This window comes from Carassius carassius, chromosome 11 (genome assembly GCF_963082965.1).
Source record: "Carassius carassius chromosome 11, fCarCar2.1, whole genome shotgun sequence".
Lineage (NCBI taxonomy): Eukaryota > Metazoa > Chordata > Actinopteri > Cypriniformes > Cyprinidae > Carassius > Carassius carassius.
The window spans coordinates 12,722,606-12,750,471 of record NC_081765.1 but is presented as its reverse complement, the minus strand read 5'-3'; the positions used below and the strand labels follow the sequence as shown (position 1 = coordinate 12,750,471).

The 27,866-nt window shown below is 36.8% G+C and overlaps 1 protein-coding gene across 1 annotated transcript; it reads right to left on the bottom strand.

The window, feature by feature from the left end:
* Positions 1-979: 979 nt before the first annotated feature.
* LOC132152584 (capping protein inhibiting regulator of actin dynamics) lies at positions 980-26,935 on the bottom strand. Its single transcript, XM_059561335.1, has 29 exons — positions 26,738-26,935; positions 26,169-26,302; positions 25,787-26,056; positions 22,722-22,836; positions 21,919-22,059; positions 21,316-21,506; positions 20,768-20,954; positions 20,514-20,647; positions 19,393-19,579; positions 19,126-19,290; positions 16,602-16,763; positions 15,715-15,846; positions 15,287-15,364; positions 9,143-9,210; positions 8,479-8,571; positions 8,179-8,382; positions 7,919-8,002; positions 7,717-7,809; positions 7,493-7,582; positions 7,225-7,317; positions 7,062-7,128; positions 6,673-6,886; positions 5,671-5,848; positions 5,466-5,592; positions 4,251-4,693; positions 3,607-3,812; positions 3,341-3,513; positions 1,803-2,022; positions 980-1,481 (listed from the first exon to the last, which is right to left on the bottom strand). The coding sequence occupies exons 2-29, from the start codon at positions 26,268-26,270 to the stop codon at positions 1,304-1,306; spliced, it is 4,395 nt and encodes a 1,464-aa protein (XP_059417318.1). The 5' UTR covers positions 26,271-26,302; positions 26,738-26,935; the 3' UTR covers positions 980-1,303.
* Between the last annotated feature and the right edge of the window lie 931 nt (positions 26,936-27,866).

Sequence of the window (27,866 nt, the reverse complement as noted above, 5' to 3'; positions counted from 1 at the left end):
TCCTTGCAGTGGAAAGCAGAGGCTAATAACCTGCTTACGGAGACTTTGACCTTGGCCCTGACTCCTGCTATTGTGGACTGTAAAATACTGTTGATTTTGGGCAGTCGGAATTGACAGATTTCACAATAAAATCCCATAGTGTATTTTTAGCTTCAGAGTGTGAATCCATTCAATTAGAGGATATTAAACATGCAGACTATTTTCCTTTGTCATACGTCTTCTGGCAACAAGGCATGTGTTTCTATGTGATTTTGTTGTGTTTATGACAACTTATAAGTTTGATATTGTGTGATCCTCGGTCATTTAGTGCATGATGATGCCCTGTAACCATTTACAAGGTCAGCAAGTGTGTGATGTCAAGAGTGCAGCTGTGTACTGTATTCCAGCCAGTATGCACCAAGACACCTTTTGGCAATGCATGTGAAGTTGAGCCACTATTATTACTTTTTAATGTCTTTTTTTTTCAGCATAGACCACTGATCTATCAGTGGCATAGACTAGCTACTTTTCAATTGAGAAATTGATGGCATCTACCAACAGGGACTAAAAGTCTGACCCATGGGTTAAAAGGGTTAGTTCACCCAAAAATGACAATTCTGTCATTATTTACTCTCTTTACCCTCATGTCATTCCAAATCTGTAAGACCCAGCAGACAATATTATTATCTGTTACACAATGACACAGTTGAATTTTGCTATTATGCAACTTTTGTATCAAGTTTTCCACACTATTTTCATTAACTTACAAAGAATGTTTGCCCTATGTACCTGCTTGTCCTTTTGCCCTAGACATGCTGATGCTGTACATGTTGCGATTGTCATATACTTGTTTTCTACTATAGTTTAAAATTAACTTGAATAATAATAATAATAATAATAAGAGTATATACCTGAAATGTGTCATCTTGTGACTAAAGATATCCTGATGTGGACAGTAGAGGGCGCTGCTCACTCTATGCCAGTGGTTCTCAACCCTCATTTGTCTCCCACTCATTCATTGTCCACAACATTTGAATGAGTTTTAGCGCTTGACATATGTAGAAAAATATATATTCTTTATGAAAATGCCCATGGTGTTTTAATATTTTATTATTTTACATTACTTTTTCAGGTCTAGAATTCAAAAGTGCTGATATGTTGACATGACAGAGTTAGACATCTGAGAATATGTTAGCGATCCAGCATTTTAACTGATTCACACGTGACACAGATTGTTCACCTACTTAGAAAATTACACATAACTCAAAATACTAGTTGTAAGCGCTGGGTGTGAGAATTTCCTGCATGAAATCAAATGAAGGAATTACAGCACATCTTTGAGTGTGTCCTCAGATGCAGCGTCATCCAAGCCAAGCAGCTTCAACAGGGCGAAATAAGAGAAAATCCAGGGCCGAGATATATCCTGTGTCTGCTCCAGGCCTTCAGCCTCCACAAAAAGACCCCTCTGAAACTTTAAGTGCTGCTCCAGTGCTGCCCTCTGCCTGTCATTGAGAGAAAAACACTAGACTTCACAAAAGCACTCCAGCACAATTATGTTTCAGTGGTAAAACTGTAGGCAAATTATTCTTCCAAACTGTGTTTTTGTCTTAGCCTAAATCACATTTAACCTAAATCATCATTTCATACTTCTATCATCCATCATCAAATTAATTCGCACAGAATAGCAGAGCTGAAGCACAAGACAATGTTCCTCTGCAAGTAACTTACAGCAAGTAACACCAACCTACAGCTTCACATGTAGGAACCCAAGTTGATGACTGAACCTGAGCTGAGATGAGATGTGTGTTGCAGCTGTGACATACCTGACAAACAGTTCAGCCTGCAGTCTGGCCTGTTCTTCAGCATGCATCGCTGCTTCCTCCTCCCTCCTCCTCCTCTCCTCAGCAGCTTTCCTCCTCTCCTCCTCCTCCTCCTGCTGTCTACGCAGGTACTCCAGTCTCTCAGCCTCCTCCATCTCTGACAGCTTCCTGAGCTCCTCCTCCTTCCGAGCTTCCTCTTCCAAACGCCGACGTTCCAGCTGAGCTGAAAACGGGGACAGTCATTCATTCAACTTATTTATAAAGGTTGTAGGATATTTCATATTGTAGGGTGTATAATCTGTGTGGTCCTCCATCAGACACACACTTAGGTGATGTAATGCTGCATTGACTGTTGGGTAATAGTCTGCACTCTTGGCATCAAGGGCACAAAGTGGCCGTAAAGCCCTTGTGAGCACCCTCTTGAATCATAAAATGATCAGTAGGACTCCATAAGGTCTCCACTGACTTCATGTACAAGTGAAGGACACAAGACCGAAAAAAAAAATGCTCATTATAAATAAATCATCATTCATGAAATTTAAAATATTGATTTAAATGAGTATAAATTAGGATTATTATTAGTAATGTATTTTTTGATATTATATTTTGTGTTTTGATGTATTTTTTACATAAAAATGTAAAAAATGTATTTTTAGGTTAATTGCATTGTTAGCTTAGCAACATGCTAACATCAAACTTAATTGAAATCAGCTTTCAAGTCTATTTAGATAACACTGAGTAGCTTTAGATTGTTCCAAATCATATGCTTATTTGTTTCTGTGCTGGTGAGAATACAGCCTTGTGGGGCCATTCACACAGAGTTCGTTTTTGCATTGTTCTCTATGTAAACATGCTCTAGAAAGACACTATTGCACTCACTTCTGCATGCAAAAAAAAAAAAACAATAATATATATATATATATATATATATATATATATATATATATATATATATATATATATATATAACCCTTGACACATTATTCTAAAAACATGACACTCAAGTTGAAAAAAGTTTACTTTTGAAAGTAAAAAAATAAAAAAAAATCTTTGTTCACTTATGGTTTTTGCATTGCAATGCACTGCTTTTCCATCTTCTTTTATGTAAACATGCAATAGACTGATGTGTTTGACCATCGCACATCATTTGTAACATGCTGTACATGACATGGTTTTCAAAAAAAAAGTTAAACTTAAAAAAAAAATGCATCTTTAAACCTTTTTTTTCACTGCCCTGTGCCTCGTGTATTTTATATTATTATATATATATATATATATATATATATATATATATATATATTATTATTTTTTTTTTACTTAAACACAAAACATGTTCTGTGCGAATCAGCCCTTGAAAAGCAGCTGTCTAACTTGCTAGGGTTTGGAAGTTAGTCATAATCTTGATTCAGATCCTGTAATACGTTCCATTGTAGTCATACACAGCCAAATCAGTCGGTGTATGATTCAGTCCAAGAGATATCAAGACTGTCACGTGATAAGGGCCTCGACCAATCAGAAACCATGACTGCACAGGTATTTACCAGCCTGCCGTTTCTCCTCTTCCTGTCTTTCTCTCTGGAGCCGTTCCTGCAGCCTCCTCTTCTCCTCCTGTCGTCTTCTTTCTCTGTCCTTCTCTGCCCGCTCTCTCCTCTGTCTCTCCATCTCTTCCTCCTGTCTTCTTTGTCTCTCATCTTCTTCTCTGATCTTCTGTAACCTGCAAATGTGACAGTGATAGTTTTTTTTTTTGTCAATATCTGCGGCATATTGTATTTCGTTATTGTTTCCAAAAAGCAGTTACATGTTGTACCTCGCTTCCTCTGCTCTTTTCCTTTGTTCTTCTTCCAGTTCCAGCCTCATCCTCTCTTCTGTCACCTCCTTTTCTTGCTGTCTCTTCTTTTCCTCCTCTCTCTCCTTCCGTTTCTTCTCCACCTCCAGACGACGGTGCTCTGCCTTTTCAGCCAGTGCTGCAGCTTTTTTGTCGGTTTGGTTAGTTGGAACCTCGTTGCTTTTAACCTAAAATCAGTTTGACATGTTTGGTTATGAATATGACAGAAACATGACAGGTGCTTGTTTTAGCAGTCTTTATCATTACTTAAGCACACACGCACAAGATTTTTGATATTCAAATAAACCGCGTGACATGACTTGGTCCGTCATTCATCCTACATCCTAGAACTGTTTTAATATTTCTATAGATGTATACTTGACTGTAAACTTAAAATATATTGTTTATACAGTATATATGTTATCAACATATTTAAATCAAACCGGAAAGTACACAGAAAGTCTTGTTTTGTGTTGTCTTTTTGTCTGATTTTCAGATTATTGTAATGTTGTGATTCGGCTCATAGCTGGCTGGTTTGGTTTATGGTTCATAATTCTTAAAGTCTTTTTTTGTTATTTAAATCCCTATAGGAAACTATAGGCTGGCTGTTAAATAGAACTACTCACATGATTGTCTGGCTCAGATTCAGTAAGGTCTGAGGCAGGAGGTGTTGCTGACTGAGGAGGCAGGCAGATGAGAGACAGGGGTGCTGGGCTGCATGGGCCGCAGTGGGACGCCATGCCCATTGAGGGGGTTCTGATGGAGCTCTGTGAGAGTCTGTGAATGCTGGCATCTGAACGAGCTGTAATGAGTGAGTGCTGTGATCTGTGAGTGCTGTAAACTGATCTGGGAGAGACTTTGTGTGCTTCATGTGTGTCTGTACTCTCTGGGTCTGTATCAGCGTCTCTGTCATCTTCAGAGTCAGTGTAGGTTTGTTCTGGTGTGTTCTCAGTGTTTTCTAGTTCATCCTCTGAGTCGTGAGTCGTCACCTCTCTCTCATGGGGCATCAGTCTCTCAGGCTCATCCACTGGATATGCCATCGGTTCAACATCCTGTGGCCGAGGCTTTCCTAAAACAGAGGCATTAAAATGGGATTTTCTTAATTTTATTTTCTGATTAAAAAATAATAATAATCTTTTTTATTTATTTTTTTTTTTTTTAGGCAGCTCTCTTTTAAAGCGCAGTGCAATACTCTATTTAAGAAAAATGAATAGTACTGTTCAAAAATATGGGGTTAGCATGATTTTTAAATGTTTTTAAAACACATCTCACCAAGGCAGCATTTATTTGATCAAGAATACAGTAAAAACAGGATACTGTGAAATGTTATTACGTTTTAAATTAACTGTTTTCTATTTGAATATATTTTAAAATGTTATTCCTGTGATCAAAGCTGAATTTTCAGCATTATTACTCCAGTCTTCAGAGTCACATGATACCATCATTCTAATATGCTGATTTTCTGCTCAAGAATTATTTATAATAATAAAAATTATATATATATATTATATTATTATATTATTATTAATATTAATATGTTTGTGTGAACATTAAGTAAAACATTTTAAATGTAATTATTTTATAACATTTCTTTACTGTCACCTTTGATCAATTTAATGCATCCTTTCTGAATAAAAGTGTTAAATTCTTAAAAGAAAAACTTAAAACTTTTGAGCAGTAAAAAACAAAAAAACTAAACAAAAAAAAGAACTGTTTGAAACAATTTTAAACAATTATCTTAACACTTTTAAGTGTTGCATATGAATTTTTTATGATATAAATGTAAAATATTCATGCTGCTGATGGAGAGAGCTCACTAGCTTATCTGAACATAAACTCACCTACAACAAATGCTGGTTGACCCTTTTTCTTTTTAACTTTAACTGTCAAATTCTGGGCTTTTTTTGTAGGCTCTTCCTTTTCTTCTTTAGTCTCTTCTTTTTTCTGTTTTCCTGTTTTCTTTTTCTTCTGCAGATTGAGAGCATATTATAACAAATATAAGGCATATAAAATCAATATGAGCATGTGGACTAGTATGTAACTCACTTTCTTTGAAGTAGGATTGGGATCATCAGGAACACTGGTATTCCGGGTCTCAATGTCTTCATGAATTTGAACACTCTGCTTGCTTGTGTGCTTATTAGACTTTTTATTTTTCTTCACTTCCTCCACCAGCATATGTTCTGCGTATTCTCTTCCAACTGTGTTATCAGAATGACCTTTTCTGTCAAAATGAACAGCAATGGATATCATATATGTTAAGGGGAATCATTTGGAGGAGACTGACGGAAAATGAGAAGTTAAAGATACAGCCCAGACGGAGTGAGAGCGATTTACTGATATGAGCTCAGATGTGGAGCGATATCCTAATCTCCACTCGGCTTTCTCACCCCTCACAAGGCCTTGAGAAGCGTTCAGGCTGAAATCTGAGCTACAATCAAAGTGTGCCGGAGATTGGGACAGATGGAGTGACAAGAGAGGAATGCAAACAATTATTAGACAGGATATTAATGAGTCCCAAAAACCTTGGAGCCAGGCTGTTTGACCTCTGTCTGACCTCTGGCCTGTAGTCACAACCTGCTTTGTTTACACCAAAACACAACGGGAACGCAAGCAGGCTGATGAATTGAGAGGGAGGAGTTTGGGGAAATTAAAAGGACGTCAGGGGATTTACTGGCCAGAAATTACATAGAGCACTGAGTCATATTTATTATTAAAAACCCTCTATCCCTCTCTCTGATAAAATAAAATTATAAACTATAACTGCTAGTTAACTAAAGCAGTATTTTGTTACCGTTTCTCTCTGACCGGGCCACAATTTTGCACAATAATATAAACTTTTTCCAAATAATGCAATCCCTTATGCATCATTTATTTGGATAGAGGGGTTATATGTGCATGCTGGGAATATTCAGGGAATGTATTGTCATTTGGCTTTTCGAATTCAAATACACAAGCGTATCAATCATACTTACCAGTCCTGCGCATCAGGACAGATTTTATAAACACAAAAACAAGAGCACAATATTACATGTGACTGAGACTCACTCTGCCTCCGTTGGTAATCCTGTCGGGATTTCTGCCTGTCCTTCAGGAGACAAAGACTCCGGTGAATGTGCTCTGGGAGAGAAATGTGTTGATTTAGGGCTGATAGCAGGCGCAGCACCTTTGGACTTCCTTGACCCCCGTGTCACCTTTGTTTCCGGCTGTAAAGATGTCGCCTTTACTTTTCGGTTTCTTTTCACCCCAGTGGCCTCCTCTCCTGTGGGCAGAATCACAATTATTTATAGTTTAGGTAAAACTTTCAAGGATTTTGGAGCTAAGGGATTCAACATCTTCTTCGACTTAAATTGGAAAATGTAGGGCAGAGCTTAGATATCAGATCAGATATCAGCATTAGTCTTTATGTTGCTGTGCAGAGCTGTAACTCAGGTTACCGGTTTTGTTGAGCTGGTGAGTCGTGGAGCTGCTCATTTCCTCTAATCTCTCCTCAGGTAAATAGATCTTGAGAGAGACAGGATAAGACTCAGATTAAGCCAGGCGGGCGGTAATGGATAACTTATAATGGTATGCTACATGTTATACCAGTGAAGGAAATACCTGTTCATCCTGAATTATTTCACTGTCAGAGCCGAAGCAATCCTCCTTCCTCTTGGCTTTAGTCTGCTTTGCACGCGATCTGACCTTAAACACCTAGACAAAACAGCATCTTCATTGTGATTTCCCCCTGAATCTGTAGATCTTAGGTCAGCTGGTCTGAACATGGTTTGGGCTTCACAGATTGACACTTTCTGGCTGCAGAGGTTGAAGGTGACTGATCTAATAATAGTGTACTAAAGCTGCAAACAGTTAAGAGAGGAAGACTCACCTTTTCCTCCTGGATGATTTCACTGTCAGCGCCTAAACAATCATCCTTCTTGGCATTAGTCTGCTTTGCACGAGATCTGACCTTATAAACCTACAGAAAACAGCACCTGATATGTGTTCTGAAGATTTTTTTAGGCCTCAGAGATTATTAAGACTTCTTCGTTGCAGCGGTTGAAGGTCACCAATCTTATAATAGCATAATACAGGTAAAAGAGGAGGACTCACCTGTTCGTCCTGGATCATTTGATTGTCAGCACCTAAATGAATTTTCTTCCCCTTTGCTTTAGTCTGCTCTGCATGTGATCTGAGCTGAATCGCCTGCAAAAAACAGTGTCTCTCCTCATAATCAGTTAGGCTGGAAGCCTCCGTGAACTGTTACAGTGTTATAACAAATCTCATAATAGTATGGTAAACGAGGAAGACTCACTCTTTCTTTCTGTATTATCTGACAGTCAGAGCTGAAATCGTCCTCTGCGTTGTTCTTTTGTGCATGAGCTTTCACCCTTAACACCTACAGAAAAGATTCACAAATATGATAGAAAAATAGATCCTGTGTTTGTTATTGCCGTGATTTGTTGATTCTGGACACTGAACTTACTGTAGTGGAATGTGTAATGCAGAGGACATTTTAAAAGAGAGAAAGTCATACAGGTTTGGAAGGACATCATGATGTTAAATTAAACTGACCTGTGCATTATTAACAGGTTTATTGTCAGAGCCATTTTCCTCGTTCTCATCCTCATCCTCCTCTTCCTCATCCACCTCCTCCTGTTCTTCCTCTTCTTCCTCCTCCTCCTCCTCCTCCTCCTCTTCTTCTTCCTCTTCCTCATCATCCAACTGTTCCTCCTCTTCCTCTACATTTGTTTCTTCATGAGAGCTGATCTTAAACACCTACCGAAAGCAGCATATGATTTACACCAAAAAATGTATCCTGAAATTTCCCAGAGGTCATCATCAATCTGATGTTATCATGTTCAGAAAGCTCACCTCCCTCTTCTGAACTTTTTTATTGTGGGAACCTAATGGATGCTGCCTCTTCTTGCCATTCATTTTCTCTGCAGTTTTATTGACCTTAAACTTCTATAGAAAATAGCACCATGCAAATATTTAGTGATTTTCACAAAACCAATTACCCTGTAGAATTGAAGCTCATAGATCATCAATGCTTTCTGGCAAAAGAAGCTGAAGTTAAGGATCAAAACCCTAAACAAAATGTTTACGGTGCAAAGTTCTTGTGTTTTTGCCATAACTCTGCATAAAGTCAAGGATCACAGGGACGGAAAACTTCTCTGGTGCCAAAAAAGCACTTAGCGGTGTCCTTGAAGACAAAGTTAATGTAACAACAGATTGCACCTAAATTGTTGCTTGATTAATAACAACTACTGATCAACAAATTCTGTGCTCCACACATAAAAGTATATTAACTGAGAGCAAAGTAATGCTGAATTTGTCTGCATAATAGAAATATCATTAATTTGGGAACAGAACAGGCTTTGATTAAAAGGGATTTTATCTGACCTTGACATGTTGAGGTGGGTGCACTGAACTTAAGGTCATAGTTAATTCCTTCTCTCTCTCACTGTGAAGTATTGCATGCTAGATTATAAAAGTGTCTCTTACACTCAAGTGGATGGAAAGGTTGAGGTCATACCTCATGACTAGAGTCAAGCCGTTCTGTGTTTGAAGTAGTTTCTTCTGTATTACTTGTGGTGTCTTCCTCTGCAAACAGACATAACATGTTTCTGCATGACTATTAAAGGAGTTAATGAATGCGTTCAAATATACCCTACTGTTTAAATGTTTGGAGGAAAACTGGATTAATTGCTGCTGAAAATTTATATATTCAAAATATATTAAAATATAAGGTAGTTCATTTTAAATTGAAGGAATACATTTCTCAATATTACATTTTGGTCAAATAAATTCAGCCATGTTGAGCATAAGAGACTTCTTTAGAATTAGATGATAAATTGTTGGATAATTTGACTTATTGACAGAGACACTACATACATATTTTAGTACTAGTGCAACAAAATAACGAGTAAACAGTGCATATTAGGAGTTTAACTTACCTTTTTATCTGTATTTTTTGTCTTGTGTTAGTTTGGTCACAAATAAGACTGCTAAATCAAGTTCTTCATTAAGTGTACACAAATTGTCTAACTGAATTGTACCATCAACATTCACAGTCAGCTTATTATGATCAGTACCAATTGGCTTCTGCCATAAACCTTTATTTTGAGACACTATTTGCAAAGTCACGGCTGGTAAATCTCCCACTGGTAATTACCACTTCATGGTGGCACGCACTGGGCTGCCTTAAGGTGGAAGTTTAGTTTGTTTGCATAGCCACTAATCAGGTGAATTAACCTCATAGAAAAGTGCTGCATTCCACCAGGGGGCACAAGAAACTTAGGCCTGTCCCAAGCATGATCAACAAAAACCTCAACAGCACATGACAGCAGTTCAGCTTACCATACTAAATTTATTTATAATAGTATGTTTATGTGTCTTGTAATTTCTCAGTCAGATCTGGTCCATCTTTTTGTCTGAGAAAATAGTTCTGAAGTTACAGTGTGGTTTGATTTGTGGTTTGATTCTCAGTTTGCCATTTGTACAATGTATTTTACTGACACACTTTTGCATGCCAGATTTCTTGTCTTCTGCATTAAACCATGAGAGAGCAAGCATGTTAAGTGTCCTGCTGTAGGATTTGCAGTGTTTTTCTTTGTGCCTCTCGCTGGATCACAGCCTGCTCAACTGGCCAGTAGTCTGGACAAAGAGCGGCCAGTTGTTTTGCACCCCTGCACCAGCCGGTGATGGTTTATTTTTCAGCAAGTCTGTCTGCTTTAATGGGTTCCAGCTCTGCTTTGATGTCAATGAGGCAAAGAAACGGGTGTGTAGAGGAGATAGACAGTAAGAGGGAGCGAGTGTAACTGAGGGGGGATGGAAAAAACCTCACATAAGGCTGTGTGAACGCAGCGGTGACCCCATCCTCAGGAGAGAAGGTCTGCATTTTGTTCCACATTCTTGCTGTGAGTGAGACCTCTGCTCTGTCTCTTCACACCCCACTCACCTTCCACGCCCTCTGATCTTACACACACATCCACTGCAATTATTCATCCTGCATGTCACAAATCCTGCCGAAAAGCAACAGGACTGCTCTTCTGCTTGCTTTCTCCTTCTGTCTTTTTCTTGATTTTTGTCTCTGTCTCACTTCTTTTTCTGTTTCTTTCAGAGCCCCAGCTGAACTTCTGTCTAAACAGGCGATGTTGAAAACGGAATGTAGGTCACTAGATTGTTTTTAACTGGATGTGTGCTTATATTTCATATATAAAATATAATATAAAACATCTCATCTTGTTATTTACTTCACTATTATAACTAGTAGTTAGCCACACCTCTTCACTGTTAAATAACAGTTTAATTGATGTATCTCATTACTTTGCTCAAAAGATCTTGGGCACTGGAAGATTGCGCATATTTGCATCCCCACCCCATTTTCACTCCAAAATAACTACATCTGTTTTGCTACAACCTGATCTGCATATCATTTCCACATATATATATATATATATATATCCATGTGAGACCATGTTTAATGATGACTTACAAGACACTAGGAAAATATGGACTGTAAATGCCATTTGTGCCCTTACATTGCATTGCTAAAAATCATTCAGTATCCTTTTAGAATAAAAGGAAAAAATAAAATGCATTTGCCAGACTTTTCACTGCAAGTTTTTAAAGAGGAATAATTGTCATTCATTTCATTTGGCAAAATATTTTTTATTGTTTTAAACCAAATTTATGTTGTTTTTTTTTGGTGATAAAGTAAATATACATTATAGGTTGTTTAGAATGTCTTACTCACAACCAAATAGACATACATTTTTGCAGTGAAAATAAAACTGTCTAACATAAGTAATCAACTTCTGGATTAGAGGTGGTGGGAGACCTGTCTACTGATTTACAGTATGTGATTCCTTTTTAACTTTTTCATCTAAAAGTTAATCAAATTTTAGATGTACATAATAACATTAGTCATTGTCCGTATACTGTTGTTAAGCAATCTGTATCTGGTGTTACTTTCTCTGATTTTGAGCCGATCTCTCTTTCAATCCTTGCGGATATTATACTTAAATTAAAGACTTAAAGTTTTCATTTCAGTCGACCCATTTATAAGGTCCATAATTAATAAGAGTTTGTTTTCAGGGGTTGTGCCTGATTCTTGTAAACATGCTGTGGTTCAACCCTTATGAAGAAATCTAACTTGGATAAGAGTGTGTTAGCTAATTTTAGATCTCGAAACTTCCATTCATGGTTAAAATTATTTAGAAGAGCATTCTCATTCAACCTCAGTCATTTATTGATGCAAATGAGATCTGTGAAGTGTTTCAGTTGGGTTTTAAAAAACATCAAAGTACAGATTCAGCCTTGCTGAGAGGTTTTAATGATATTTTTCTTGCGACCAACAATGGTAATTTTACTGTACTTCTCCTGGATCTGACAGCAATTTTTGACATGGTTGACCATCATAGTCATGGATATGCCCTAAGATGGATAAAGTCATACTTCCAAAATAGGAGTTTTTTGGTCCGTATGGGAGAGTATGTATCGGCCTCGGCACCCATATAATGTGGTATCCCACAAGGTTAGATCTTAGCACCCTTTTTCTTTTCTCTTTATATGCTACCATTGATTTTGGATAAATATGTTGTGTAGTTTCATTCTTATGCCGATGACACTCAATTGGATTTGTATTTGAACCCAAACTCTTCCAGTACCCTGGGGCATTTGTTGGCCTGTGTAGATGAGGTGAAGTCATGGATGACTGCAAACTTTTTGAAACTTATTGAATCGAAAACAAAGGTGATTATAATTGGTCCCTCTGAAATTAGTGATATGGCTGGATTAAACCTGGGTGCCCTTTTAGGAAACATCAAGTAAAAAATCTGGTTGTGATCTGTAACTGCGTTAAAATTTATATTGAAGTGAAATTGGTAAAATTGTTCGAATTATGAAATTGTTGCTATTTTTTTTATCAATTGAGAATGATTGCTAAGATAAAGCCTTTCTTAGTGCATATAAACTTGGAGAAGATTTATTTTTTCAATTAGATTATTGTACTTTACTTTACTATAATACTCAAACAAAACTTTTGGACAGTTTACAAATGGTCCAGAATGCAGCCACAAGACTACTGACAGGTACTCGGAAATATGAGCACATTACCTCTGTTTTGAGATCATTGCATTGGTTACCAGTACCTTGAAGAATTAATTTTAAGATTTTAATCTTACTCAGTTTATTCTGTTTTTAAATCCTTACGTGCTACAGCCCCTCCATACATTGCTTATCTAATTCATGTTCTTGAGTCAAAGAGATCATTACGATCTAATGCACATAATCTCCAGCGTGTTCCTTGATCAAAATTAAAAGTCCAGAGGTGACCACACTTTTGCGGTAGCTGCCCCAAGGCTATGGAATAGTTTACCTGTGTATTTGAGACAATTATAATCTCTGAATGAATTTAAGAAAACAGTTAAAAACATGTTTCTTTACATTAGCTTTTGATCAGGGATGATTGCAGTTGTACGTAGTTACCCGTCTGGGTTAGTCTTGTATGGTGTGTATTGATGTTTTTGGGTATTAATTGATTTCATTGTATCTCACTGTGGTTAACTTTGTTGTTTTATTACAGTGGGGAAAATATTTATTTGATCCCCTGCTGATTTTGCAAGTTTGCCCACTAAAATGTCTTACCTCTGTGCTTGCTAACAAGGTTTTTTGCACCAAGTACTAAGTCATGTTTTGCTTGGGTATCACTTATTTTACTCACTGAAATGCAAATCAATTTCTAATTGTTTTAATTCAATTTTATATAATGTATTTTTTTCTGGATTTTTTGGTTGGTATTCTGACTCTATTTGTAAAAATAAACCTAACATAAAAATTACAGACCCTTCATTTCTTTGTAAGTGGGCAAAGAAGGGGATCAGATAAATATTTTCCCTACTGTATGTGCTTTATTAATTAAGTTGGAGTAGGAGTAATCTGAAACCTAAACTCTTATTACTGAGAGTGGCATATTTAATGAAAATATATTAAATAGAAATTAGAGTTAAAATTATTGTTTGGTTCATTACATCGCTCTTTATATATATATATATATATATATATATATATATATATAAATCCATATAAGTGAATGGAAATCATATATTTCAATGACCATTTACGTAATGTTTATGCATCAAGAATCTGATGTTTTCAACCTGGCCTATTAGCCATAATAATTTGTACGAGATGACAAAATTATGATCAGGTCCTGGTAATAGGAACAAGTACATGTTGTCATGCCAGTGAGTTTTAAATGTTTTAAAAGTCATGCAATTTGAATGTCCAGTGAGGGCAGTGATATATATAGTACATTTAACGTATAGGACATATAAACAGTATTTTTTATCTGTTATTATGTTATTGTAGGAACAGAATGGTTTTGCTTTGATATCAACCTCAATTCAAAATAATACATTTCAAAAAGAAATCTTTTTAGCTTCACAGAGAAGGGGAAATATCCCCACTTCCTGTTTCCACTGCTTTAATTCCTTCTCTTCAGCTGGCGGTGGGTCTATCTGTAATGAACGCCACCCGTCCAAAGCATTCCAGACACCCCAGAATGCAATGTGGCACCTCTGAACACTCCTTGCTATTTTCAGCAACCAACTTGTTAGCACTTTGTCAGTGTCCAGACAGACAAGCATAAAACATCCCAGAATAAGCGCAAGGACACACGTATTGGCATTTAGTTTTAGGTTAACATAAAGCTACTGCAGCACAAACGTCTGTTAATGGTTAAATGACCCGTTGTAACACACATCTAGCTGTTTGGTTTCTAAAACTTAGCTTTAACTCAAATAAATCACTAGGGGATCTACTAGAATGTGTTGTAAATATAAACAACAAAATACTACTCTAATGGTATCATAGTACAATGACAGCATCAGATGGTTATGCTGTGGTACTTTGATATATATCATGGTACGGGGATGTAACCTCTGAGATGATAGCCATTTGCTCAAAGAGTCTTTATTTAGAAAGTGTCTGTTTCTGAAGGGGCCTGGAAAGCAGTAAAGGGGCAAATGAAGAGAGCGCTTGCTTGGCGAGCTAATGGACATGGAGGAGGGGGTTCGGTGGGTTTAGGCGGGTCAGTGGGGGTTGAGTTTCTGACCAGTGACAGGATAAAGGAAACAGAGCAGCTCCAGAGGTCGGCTTGAGAAAACACAGCATCTGTCAGTCACACAGACTCCTGGGCCGGGATTAGCCTGGGGGGGGAGGGGGGGTCCCTGTCCGGGATACCTCACTGCTGCAAACCACTACCAGATGTAGAGCAGCCAGCATGAGAGCGGGAGGGGAAACCGTATGCTTTATGTGCATGCTTGTGTTCCATTTACTGTACTATTTTTACTTGTATTTTACTCGTTAGAGCACACATGAACACACACACACACACACACACACACACACACAGACAGACAGACAGATAGATAGATAGATAGATTGATAAATAAATGCATCCTTTGTGGTCATAAGAGACTTCTTTAAAAAAAAAAAAAAAAAATCTTACGGACCACAGACTTTTGAAAGGTTGTGTATAACACACAAATATAAAACACAACTGTATTATTACAACTATTATTTTATGTAATATGTATATGCAAATTATGAACCATATTTAATAAAAAACACTCCAGATTAAATTCTTCCTGTACTTTGGATAGGAAACGCTAACCTTCATCTGTGTCGTGGTCCTGTGTAAAGGCTGTCCAAGGCTGTTTCAGATCTCCCTCAGAAGTCACAACCTTAAGAACTAGAAACAAAGAGGTAAATTCTTCATGTTAACATCATCTCTGTCTGTTATAGACCTCCTATGATCTCTATTTTTGTTTTGTCTGCTGGGTTTCCCTTTATTTAATTTTGAACTTTCACCCATCACCTACTCTGTACTTGTAATGCAACACAGTGTCCCCTGACAAGAAGTTACATTTACAACATAATAACTCTAATAACACATGTCGTTGAGAATAATGTCTTGTGAACATTTTAATGTTTTTTTTTCTTTTCCTTTAGAGCCCTTCGAGCAAAAGCCAGTATAGACATTTCTATGTTCTGTGTTTATTTGGTTGAGCATAATATAAAACCAAGTAAAGCCTGGATTACCGTGACCTTGTGTGACATCACCCATTATTGGGTGGTCCTCAGTGTCAACTGCGGGATCCCAGAGAGACAAGCGTATGATTTCACCATCAGGACCCATTATTAGGGTGCCCACCGCTTGGCCTCCCTGCCATTCTGACAAACACAGAGATTCAAACTGTGAGACTAAAAAAGGAAAAAGCAGACTGTGCTCTACATACAGGGGATCCAAGATGTAATAAAGCATGTAAAAACACATGAATGTCATTGCATTAGAAACACTGACATACATAGTAACATTGACATAGTGGCATAGATTGCACAAGGAAAACATTTGACAAAAATGTGTTGTCAAACATTGTTCATAGTCAAAATAATAAACAGCAGTCTGATCTCAGTATTAATAGGCTTGTTTACACATGTGTTTTTGTATGTTTGAGTATATTCCGAAACCTATAATAAAAAAAAGGATCTAAATAAAACGAGAGTTGATATATATGCACAGCTTTTGAAAAAAATCATATTTAACAATCCTTTATACTACATATATATTTGTATTGTTACATTTTACTATTATCTTTTAATCTATAAAATAGTTGTATTATTTATTTTATAATTTATTTCTCGATGAGCACTATTTGTTCATACAGCATTGTGCATTTAAGCTAAGCTTTTAAAAACTCATGGTTTACATGGTCTCCAGGGTCACAATATTTTAATGATGCATAAAAGCTGGATCACTGTCTAAGATTTCAGTTGAGAGATAAGTGTAGTATTACAGCACACTGTGAGTGTATATTAGCATGGGTTGTTGTTTGCTTTTAGCAAATGATTGAATGTTTGGACCCAGAAACAGAGAGACTTGATGTCAGACTTAACAAGTGGAAGACCTTTATGAAGCATACTGTTACCTCTGAGCTCCAGAGGGAGACAACCTCTAGTGATTCCTGTTTGTGTTTCTGTTGTTTCTTCAGGGTCATGTAGGTTCTGTCTGTACACCGCCATAGAGCTCTGTTTACCTGGACCCCTCCGGCCCACCAGGGGGGGCAGTGGACCAAGAGGGGGATGTTGATCTAAGGGAATTAAAGGTAAAGGATTCATTAGCAATAGTTAAACAAAAATCTCAAACTGAACAAGAAATGATTGCAGAAATGCTCAGGTTGAATCTACAGCAGTGCAGCGTTCTCGTAGAGCCTCGTTGTGCCTGGGTCCCTGAGCGCTAAAGGAAAACTGAACCTTAGCCTCTGTGTTGTTATTTACCATATCAGCCACTGAGATCTCCCACAACCCCGTTCTCACTCCCCACTGCTCTGCCTGTCTAAAGACTTCATTTAGCTGCAGCCAAGCACAAGCTGAGCCACACATGAAGAGGTGCTCGGCCCTCAGAGGGGGGCTGCGCTCTACCACCAACGCTAGCACTGCTTCACTGTATGAGCCACTGCAGCCCTGGAGCTTACAGCTTAAGGCAAGTTTGAGGATGGTATGTGTGAACTAATGAGAAGTAGAAAGGCGGTCAGCAGAATGAAAAGTTAGATGGTTAAAAAAAAAGAAAAAAGAAAATGAGCAATTGGTAGGACTTTAAATTTGTCACAGTATGGTTCAGGCAAAGATAGGTTTATTTGCAAGAGGTATTTTTTACAAGGGCAAAAAAGAAAGCACACTATTAAATGGGAGCAAAAGAGAAACACAGGAACAATGCAAATCAACAGTTATATATTGACAAGATCAGACAAAAAAAAAAACACAAGGAAACAAAAGACACAATGATGAGATAATGAGCAGCTAAACAAGACACAGGTGATAAACATAATCAGTAACCATGGTGATAATCAAGCTCAATCAGAGAAGGGAATAAGGGTAATATCAAAATAAGAGTCGCTAAACTGAAAAACACAAACAAAACATGACAAAAGTAAAGTTTAATATATTAATATTAGTCAATGCATTAGGTATCACAGTATTTTATAGCATTTTTTATTAATTTAAGTACTTTTCAGCATTCCTTTTCTAAATGTAATAATGCACTTTTAACATTTTAAGTTTTATAAATTAGCATTAGTAATTATATATGAACATGGATTAACAATAGTATTTTTTTTTTATAAATTAACCTTAAAAATATTGTTCATTGTTCACGATACCTAATGCATTAACTATAATCAGTTGAACCTTATTGTTAAATTTTATCTAAATAAATAATCATACATTTACAAATAATCAAAACATTATTTGTGCGATGGCCAAAGAAGGGTCAATAAATAAGTTGTCACTCAAGGAAATTACATTTCCTCGTTAGTATAGTGGAAAGTATCTCTGCCTGTCACGCGGATGACCAGGGTTCGAATCCCTGGGGAGAGCTAGTTCTTGGGCAAAGTCGTGGCCTAGTGGTTAGAGTGTTTGACTTCTAACCCTAAGGTTGTGGGTTCAAGTCTCGGGCTGGCAATACCATGAATGAGGAGCCCTTGAGCAAGTCACTGAACCCCCAACTGCTCCCTGGGCACTGAGGCATAAATAATGCCCACTGCTCTGGGTGTGTGTTCACTTTGGATGGGTTAAATGCAGAGTACAAATTCTGAGTATACTTGTTTGTATGGCACATCTCTTTAACCAATTCAGCATGTTAGAATGATTTCTGAAGGATTACGTGACACTGAAGACTGAAGTAATGATGCTGAAAAGCTTTGCATCACAGGAGTAAATAACATTTTAAAATATATTCAAGTAGAAATCTTAATTTAGGATGTAATAATATTTCACAATTTGCATTTAGTTATTTTGTTAATTTCAATCAATTTCATTTACCTTTATCCACCATAAGGTGAGACAGACCAGTACACCTCAACGCTATTATAATAATATTTATTATTATTATTATTTTTAATCAAACAATTACTGCAAATTGTACAATTAAACAGTATTGTTTTGAATTATTGTGTTTTTGAATTTTATTATAAGATTCTAGGAGGATCACTTGATTGCAGACTCATTGGTAACACATTTACATGTACAAGTCTGAGTTTTGGCAGTGTTCTTGTATTTTTCATCACTTCACCAGTTTTCAATACCGCACTGCCGTTGACTTTCAGGGAGAGTCCTTTTGAGTTCTGTGCTTGAATAGGAGTCCCAGGTGTTTTTACAATATGTATTTCAGCAATATTAGATCTGTTTTGTCTTCTGACAAGTTTTTGAGATTTCATTGAATTCCAGCACCAGTTTTTGAGTTTGTTGGTTAATGCTTCAGTTGTACAGCACTGGGCATAAAGGTTTATATTCAAAAAGATCATATCACAAAAATGATCTTGCTATGATGGATTGTTTTTGTAAAGCTCATCCATCATGAGTTGTCATATTTCTTTCAGCAAATATGTTGTGAGTCATGTGTGAATAAGCAGCTATACTGTGTTGAACCTGAATGATAAATACATCTATCATTACCTCCTTTTTCTAGATCATCAGACCACATGACATGTCCAAGGTCCATCTCTGTAATCCTGCACTTGCCGTCAGAGAGAGGGTCCTGTTTTCTTTGGTCTATCCCCACTGCATGCTCCAAATCACCACATGGCTCAGTCTCCTTTACAGGGGTTCTGCGGAGTTCATCTGAGGCACAATAAAGAAAGAATGGTTAGTTAAATGCGACATGATGAAATAACACATTATGCTGTATTTATAGGTAATCGTATGCAATGTGATGTTGCATACCATCTGGCTGATGGGTGTCTGTTTGTTCTGTTTGTGCAGGGAAAAGCAGCACCACTTGGCTGTGCATACGTCTCTCCGAGGGGTTTTCATGTGCAGTTCCCACTTTGATGTCAGGGAGATGTATGTGTAGGTCCCTTTTTGGTAAATTCTCACAGCTGCTTTTTTTCTCTTTTATTTCTGTTTGATTCTTAAAGACAGTTCCAAAAGTATTACATGCATAAAACATCTGCTAAATACATACATTAATTTTATTTTTTTAATTGACATTTATTTAGATGTAACCCCCTTTGTATTCTTTAACCTTTTAACATCACAACTGTAATTTAATAACACATTATTTTCTCAGTAACTGTAACTGATTACAGTAACTCCATTACATGTAACTAGTTACTCCCCAACACTGCATTTACATTGTATCTTTGAAAAGTTTTGGGGTTAAAACGATGTAATGCATATGATTAAACACTTAAATAATTAATTATCTTGAACTATTAATACTTTTATTCAACAAACATGCATAGGATTGATTGAAAGTAACATTTAAAATGTTACAAGAGATTTCTACTGCAAATAAATGCTGTTCTTTTGAACTTCCTATTCATCAAAAAACTTTTTTTTCAAAGTATCACAGTTTCCACAAAAATATTAAGCAGCATAACTGTTTTTAACTTTGATGATAATAAGAAATATCACCATATTAGAATGATGCGGAAAATTCAGCTTTGCATCACAGAAATAAATGACATTAAAATAGAAAACTGTTCTTATAAATTGTAATAAAGTTTTTCACTATTTAATTTACAAATGAAGAACATGACAAGTGATTATCATGCAGGAGTCAGCAATATCCGCAGTATCACTTTAGAGCAGATGTTAAAATGCAGAAACGTAAAGAACAGAGAGAACAAAAATAAAAAATAAAAATTATAGGTTTATTTATATTAGTGATTTTGAGGTTTGCGCATGAAGAAGAGCCCCAGGTGTTCTTACAATGCATACTTCAGTAATATTTTGAAAATGTTTGACAAATCTTGTCAAGATGTTGTCATCACAGAGGTTAAAAGTGAAAAATGAGATAAATGTTTTATTGGGATTGTAATTGCCAAATACTGAATTCTTACCATTGGTAAAGTGATGTCAGAGCTTGAGTTGACCAGTGAACTCTGGTTAATGGGTGGTAAGTGGAAAACGGTGAAGCTGGGATCTGTTTCTATATTCACTCTCCTCATGTGAGTTTCACCTCCGCAGTGTCTCACTAAGACAAACACAGATTGCATAACATCAGATTTATAACTTCATGCTTGAATCTGGATGTCATATATGGATTTTATGGACTTTAAATGGTCGCTAAATGCTGATTTAGTTCTTGTCTTACTCTGGCGGGATCCCTCCATGTGTCCACCGTAGTAGTTGACCCGTGAGAGTGGGCTGCACTCCAAAGACGAATCCACGTACACTGACCTCAGAGCACACATCTCTCCAACACCACCTCCACTCTCCATCCGGCTGCGCTTCCCACGGCCGCTTAGATCCTGGGGATGGTGGATCAGATGTGGGAGTATCTGGTATATGTCAGAGCAAAATAATGAAAAGCTCTTTAGCTGAGTTTTGAAGTTATGGTCACATAGTTTGGAAAAACACATGGACTTAAAAGTGTACTTCATCTTAGCATTTCTGCTCCACGTTTTTCATTGTAAAGGTTCAAAAGCCAAATTCTTCAAATAAACAGCCGTATATTACATCAGTGACAGAGATTAACCAAGAAAATGAAATCAGATGCTGCTAAAGGTCAGATGTTTACTTATGAGCAGACCTTTCCAAGTGTCTGGTCTTATGATGCCAAAAGCACAGTGTCAATTAAATGGTTAGAGGGAATTTCAGGTCACTGTTGGAAAAGAGAGGAAAAGAGCCAGATGAACATACTGTAGAGGTGTTTTTTCTGGTTGCTGGAGTCACTGTTTGATCTTCAGTCTGATGTGCTGGTTCTGTCTCAGGAATCGGACTCATGTGAGCTCTGCATGTGTCAGTCGCTATCCTGAGACTCTTTACTTGTCTTTTTCTCTCTTTCGGTTTCTGGTCTTTCTGTTCTTTGGGCTTAAAGGTCATTTGTTCATCTGGAACCAAGATCATTATAGACATTAGGCACGACCATTATTTTGTGTGTCAAATTTCACAGCGAGCAAAGGCTTAAGAAGTTGCTTATGGTTGTAATGGTTTAGGAATCAGTTTTTACTTCTTCTTGGCAATGGGAAGGATTTTCCAAATGTAATGCTTTCAGTCCCGGCATGAATAGAGTGCATTCAGAGGCAGGTATCTGATATGCGTTTCTTAAATATGTAAACATTCACCGTCTGAATGGATTTGAACTAAACACTGGCACAAACACAGTAATATATCTTGAGTTTTGTTCATTGTGTTCGCAGACATTGCTGTGCTGCACAGGATTTGTTGATCTAATCAAGAACTGCTTTTGAATAGTTACCATTTATCTGATCGTTTGTGTCATTTGTGTTTTATGAACTGTACCTGATGCTGCCTGAGCTTTCTCCTGGAGTTGTACATGTACCAAACCATCCGATATGGGTGGTAGAGGTCCCAGGTCTGCCCTGTTGGGCCGAGGGGAACAGAGGAAACGTGGCTGGTATCTGATCTGATTAGTGTTTTCTCCTGAAAAACAATGAGAAATATCATTTTATGCTAGATATATAATGTACTTTACAAATGTTTGGGGTCTGTAAGATTTAAAAAGGTTTTTGAACGAAATGCTGTTCAGCTAGCTGCGTTTATTTGAAAAAAAAAATGCAGTAAAAACAGTAATAATGTGAAATATTATTGCAATTCAGAACAACTGTTTATTATTGCAATATATTTTAAAATCAAATTTACTCCTGTGATGCAAAGCTGAATGTTCAGCATCATTACTCTAGGTTTCAGTGTCATACGATCCTTCAGAAATCATTCGAATATGCTGATTTGCTGCTCAAGAAACATTTCTTATTATCAACGCTTTTTCAGCTGCTTAATTTTTGTGTGGAAACCAAGATTTTGGGGGGATCTTGGATCTCCTGGATCTTTTTTTTCAGGATTATTTAATAAATAGAAAGTTCAAAAGAACAGCATTTACCAAAAACAGAAATCTTTTGTAATATTATTAATGCCTTTACTGTTACATGAGGGTGAGTAAATGATGACAGATTGGTTTGGTTTGTTTTAAAATTGTACATTTTTAAGTACTTAAAAATTATATAAATGTTAAACCATTTTTGCCCTTTATTCTATATACCTTTAAAATATATAAAACATTGACCAGAGTGTTTAGAGAGTCTCACCTTTAACCTGGCTTGAATGATAGTTTTTCTCTCCAGGTCTGTGATGCATGCTGATGTTCTGTGTAACATGTTTATCTGGCAACAAGGGGTGTGTTACACCGGCAAGAGATCCAACCTTTGACAAAAGGAAACAAAGAATCATATATAAAGAGCACGTGGTTTATTTTTATTTATTTTTTTACATCATTATGATTTTTCAGGTCTCTCCAAACATGTTTCACATTATCTTTGACTATCTCTTTTGAAACCGCTCAAACACAATGTTCAGTTATTTTCAAGTTCATCTGTCTTTATTAGCATGATGGATTTCTCTGCACGTGGCCTCCCCTTTGTATTAAACACCAACGGAATACGAAAACGTGAATGCCGAGCTGGAAGTCACACTGGAATTCTTTTGGATGCAAAACCTTGTGATAGATTGAAAAGAATATAAGAGAACTGACATGTTTTGATCTCCTAGGTTGAGCATTTAACAATAATAAAGAGGAACCAGGTGCCAATGCTTTGAAAGCAGTTCCTAAAAGAGTCTAAAAAAAAAAAAAAAAACTACTATACACTCCATGAAAATATATAAAAAAAAGGTTTGGTGTGTATTTTAAAATTTGCACTTCAATTTGTTGTGTGCTCATGCTAAAAAAATTGTCTGTAAAGTTTTCTGCCAGGATATTATCTGTTTTTCTATAGATAGGTTTTCTATCTCTAATCTTGATTTGTTTTTTTCATTTTATTTTGTTTTACTTTTTGTGTTTTAGGGCTGCCAAAATCGTGGCATTTAAAAATGTTGAAAGCTGGTGGATTGTAAAGGTTTCAGAAGTTATAAAATACTAAGTATCAAAAACTAAATGAACTTTTTTATTTTAGTTTTGTTAGATTTTGAGTTTTTCCATGTTATTATTATTTTTTATATATATATTTAGATTGAGCTTTATTAATAATACAGATGTTATGTCTGTAATAATGAGCATTATTTGTCTGAATTCAGCTTGCGCTGCTGACGATATGGTGGCCATTTTTGAGTCCCTGGAGCACACCTGTGTTGTTTAAATTCTGCTGTAGTTGAATGTGACAGATCAAGACTTCACACGGGCCACCCACAACCAAAGGCCCTTCTCCCTGGAAACCCCTCCAAATCCCTGTCCAAACCCTCACGTCTATGAGGTAAACACACTGATTACTGCATTCAGCTCTCATCACCTGGATCATTCCCCTTTTGCCCCGAGAGGGTGCCATCTCAGTCACATACTGCAGCAATTTTTCGGTGTCATTGAAGTTGCTCTTTTCCTGCTGATCACAGAGTATTCAGACAGTTTCTCATCGGATGGTTCATGCGGGTTTATGTTTGTATAATGGAAGTTGGACATTGTAAAAAAACAAAGCCACAGTGGAGTTTTCTTTTTCATCCAAAATGCACACCTGATTCGATGATCCTTTTGATTTCTTTCCTCATCGACAGATGATTTTCAGGGGAACAGAGAGAGGATGGATTAATGTGCATATAATGAGGGAACAGTCAAGGGCTGTGGAGCATTAGCAGATTGTGCTGGACAGGAATTGGATAGATTATGGACTGTGTGGTTATGCAGAATCCCTCAGGACACCTTTATTAAGATTTGCAGCTCACATCTCACGGAGGTCAAATGGCACATTATGGGTAAATCATCAGTTTGATTGACCTGGAATGTGTGGAAATTGAAGACACCTTGAGGACTGACCGTGTGTGTGTGTGTGTGTGTGTGTGTGTGTTATCTGCCTGGCCCAGGTAGTGAAATGTAAAATGAACACACCACATTTCCCCTATTTGCCTTCAAGATGGGGTTACCTCTCCGGCCAGTAGAGTAGAGGTGCAGCAATCAGGGCCGGTAACTAATACCTTCACCCTGACCTGAACCTGAGTTTCAGCTTTTCTGGGCAGTAAAATTCTGTAAGATTTACTGTGGACTGGTCTGTCCCTCAAGTTTACGTCCCACCTCTCTTGCTCTGCGGCAATCAGGAGGCAACTTTAGGCAGATCTGCACAATGGTTCATTTGTATTTGATCCGGGGCTCTCAACTGAAGAAATTTGACAGATAAGGAACCATTTCATGCAGTACTCGGTCTCATACGTATATGTTAACTAATACATTAATCAGATGACTGTTCTGTTCAGCAGTCTTTTCAATATCTAATGTTATTTAAACTTGACCATTAAGTCAAGTAATGAATGATGTTCCCAGAACTTCTCGACCTCTGCATAAACAACAACAGGAACAACATTCTTTTGTGGAACAACCACTAAATATTTATTTAAAATAAAACAGTATTTGCATAAAATAATGTTAAAGACATTAAATGCCACTTAATTGTTCATTAGAAACATAGGCATGGAAGTGTTTAACACTTTTCATTCCACTATTAAAAAGTGAACATTGCACCTTTGTAATGAATTTTTGTTTTACACTTTAGATTAGGGAACACATATTCATAAACTCCCTATTTGCTGCTTATTGGAAAGGGTTAAGTGGTCTAGAATATGGTCATGCAGTAATATTTGCTTTATTAGTACTAATTAACAGTCAATATGCTGGTGATATGCATCACAACAAACGTTTTCTAATCTAAAATGTTACCTAAAGTTTCACTTTTATTACTCTTAAGTAATATTTTAAAGAAATACACTTATTTTAAAGTACTTGAGTATAATTTTTGATTTCAGTAAAAATTACATAATATTTTATTTGACTTTTAATGCTTATTTAACCAGATTTAAACTAAACAATATATACAAAAACAATATATAAATATAATATAAATTACCTGAATCCTACTTATGTTAGTTGAAAAAAGCACGTTAAAGTTCAGCTAATTGCATTTAATATAAATTTGAACTATACTACATTTTAATTTGATTGCAATTAACATGCAAACATTAAATTCAGTTTGCATGTAAGTATATTCTTTTAAAGTGTATTATATCTGAAAATAAGTACTCTTTTTAAAGTGTACTGTCAGTGTACTTTTTTCACAAGGGTAATAATGTAGAATTGGTGTATAACTTTTTCTTAATTCATTCTTCTACTTAGATGTACCTTCCTTTTGCCAAAAGCCAAAATAGCTCCAGTCAGGTCTTGCAGTGTGTGCAGCTGTTTCTCAGCTTCCTGTTTCGGGCAGCTCAGAGCCTTTCTCTTCCTGTTAACCTGGCAAGATCGGTATGCCAGTGCAAGGTCCTCTGAATACAGAATAAGAGGCCCTCTCCTCGTACTGTAGGTTTTCGGAGGCGCAGGCTCCAGGCCTCCAAAAATACGGCCACTGCTGGTAAGACGCAGCAGTGGAGGCTGGGATTTCCAGTTGAAGTAATCCTAGTTAAGAAAATATCATTTTTCAGTTGACTGTATGGAAGAGCATTCAAATAAATCAAACTTTATCTTTGACTCATTGAAACTGGACTTATATAGACATAGAAACATTTACCTGTGGTTCAAAACAGACCTCCAGTCTTCCGTCATGACCGTCTTCATTTGGCACAATTTGCCCATACCCACGACTCAGCAATGACAGGACAAAATCATTCATTGTGGAGTTGATAATGTTCCTCTGAATGAATGCTATAAAAGATAATCCTATCATGATAGTGTCCTTGTCATGTACTGAACAGCATGTTTTTAAAATCACATCAAATGTATTTTTAATCTGAATAACGAACATAAAACTCACTCTTAAAAATTAAAATTCTTTATGGGCATCTGTGGTTCCACAAAGAGCTTTTAACATCTATGGAAACTTTCTATTCAGGTTCTTTATAATGGAAGAGGTACCTCTGATTATTAAAACTTCACACACACACACAAAAATGGTCCTTTTAAGTACTGATCAGTGAAAGGTTCTTTGGGAAATCCATTTTTTTCTCTTCTATAGTGACCCCCCCCCCTCCCTTTTTGAACATTTAGGTAATTTAGGTTTCAGAAAAAAAGTAAAAAAAATTTTTTTTTACAATAACAACTTATTGAGAGTCGTTTTTGTTCTCATGTTTGTTCTCGTACCTCAGTTTGTGGCCCAGCTCCCCTCTCCTCAGCGACCATTTCTCTGTAATTCAGAATGCATTTGAGTGTTAGTTCAGCATCCCCTCCTGCTGCTTTTACATGCTACAGAATCATTTCGACCCATGTTACGAATGTCTGTGTTTACTGAGCTTTGCAGTTGCCAGGCTCTCCACTGCTCCTCGACTGAGAACTGTTTTCTTGTTGCCTTGGTTGCAAGCAAGCAATTACCCCTCCTGGTCAGCCCAGCAACTCTGACTACCTTAGTTAAACCCGTCCTAAAATACAAACAAAGGGAAGACGACAGCTCACAGCTTTTGTGAATAACCTGAACTGAGTCTCCTGCACAACATGTCCTGTCATATGCCCAGGATAGCATATCTTTAATTAGTGTTATTGACTGTGCCACAAGGAGTAGAATTTTCCTTCCTTCACATAAAACCCCTGCATCAATCAAATAGACAGGAGAAATCATTCAAGCTTACAGCTAAAGACTTGCAGGATGTCCTTAAATAATGTGAGAGGATACCGTGACAGTTTAGCCACAAAACAAAAATACACAAAGAAAGCCACTGGGAGTGATGTATGACAGCAGGTGTTATTGTGTCTGGCACAGTTAATAATCATGTTTCAGGAACAGTACATTGGTTGTGATCTTTTTACCAGCTCATGTGTTTAACTATACTCTTGATCTCCAAGAGGTTGGAGGTTTACACTGAGCTTCACAGTTTACAGTTTACCTGAACCACAACACTAGCCTCTTCAACCACATCTCCATGTGCCTTGAGTTACATGGTGAATCATTTTATTGCTCTGTGAGATCATACTTTTTGATGGTGAACAGAACCCTAGTCTGGACACCTGTAGGGCTTAATAGGCTGATGAGGACAAAATGTTAGAGGATTCTTAACATTAACCTGCATACACCCTCTGTGCTGAGCGCTTGCTTTTTCTGAACCTTTTAGTCTGTGTGGAGTATTGTAATGATAATTAAACCTCCTATTGTCATAAGAAATTGCATCCTTTATATAATTTTGATCTTTTTGAGCTTTATATCATTTGTGGCCCAAATTGAAGTAATTCAAAATTAATGATTTAAGTTTCTAATCATGTATTTATCTTTTATGGAATT

Coding starts and splice junctions, on each gene's coding strand:
- LOC132152584 (XM_059561335.1), bottom strand. CDS start 26,270: ATGAATGATTTTGTCCTGTCATTGCTGAGTCGTGGGTATGGGCAAATT. Junction 19,580..20,513: donor CTGACATCACTTTACCAATG/GTAAGAATTCAG, acceptor ACTGTCTTTAAG/AATCAAACAGAAATAAAAGA. Junction 7,129..7,224: donor AAATAATTCAGGATGAACAG/GTATTTCCTTCA, acceptor GTCTCTCTCAAG/ATCTATTTACCTGAGGAGAG.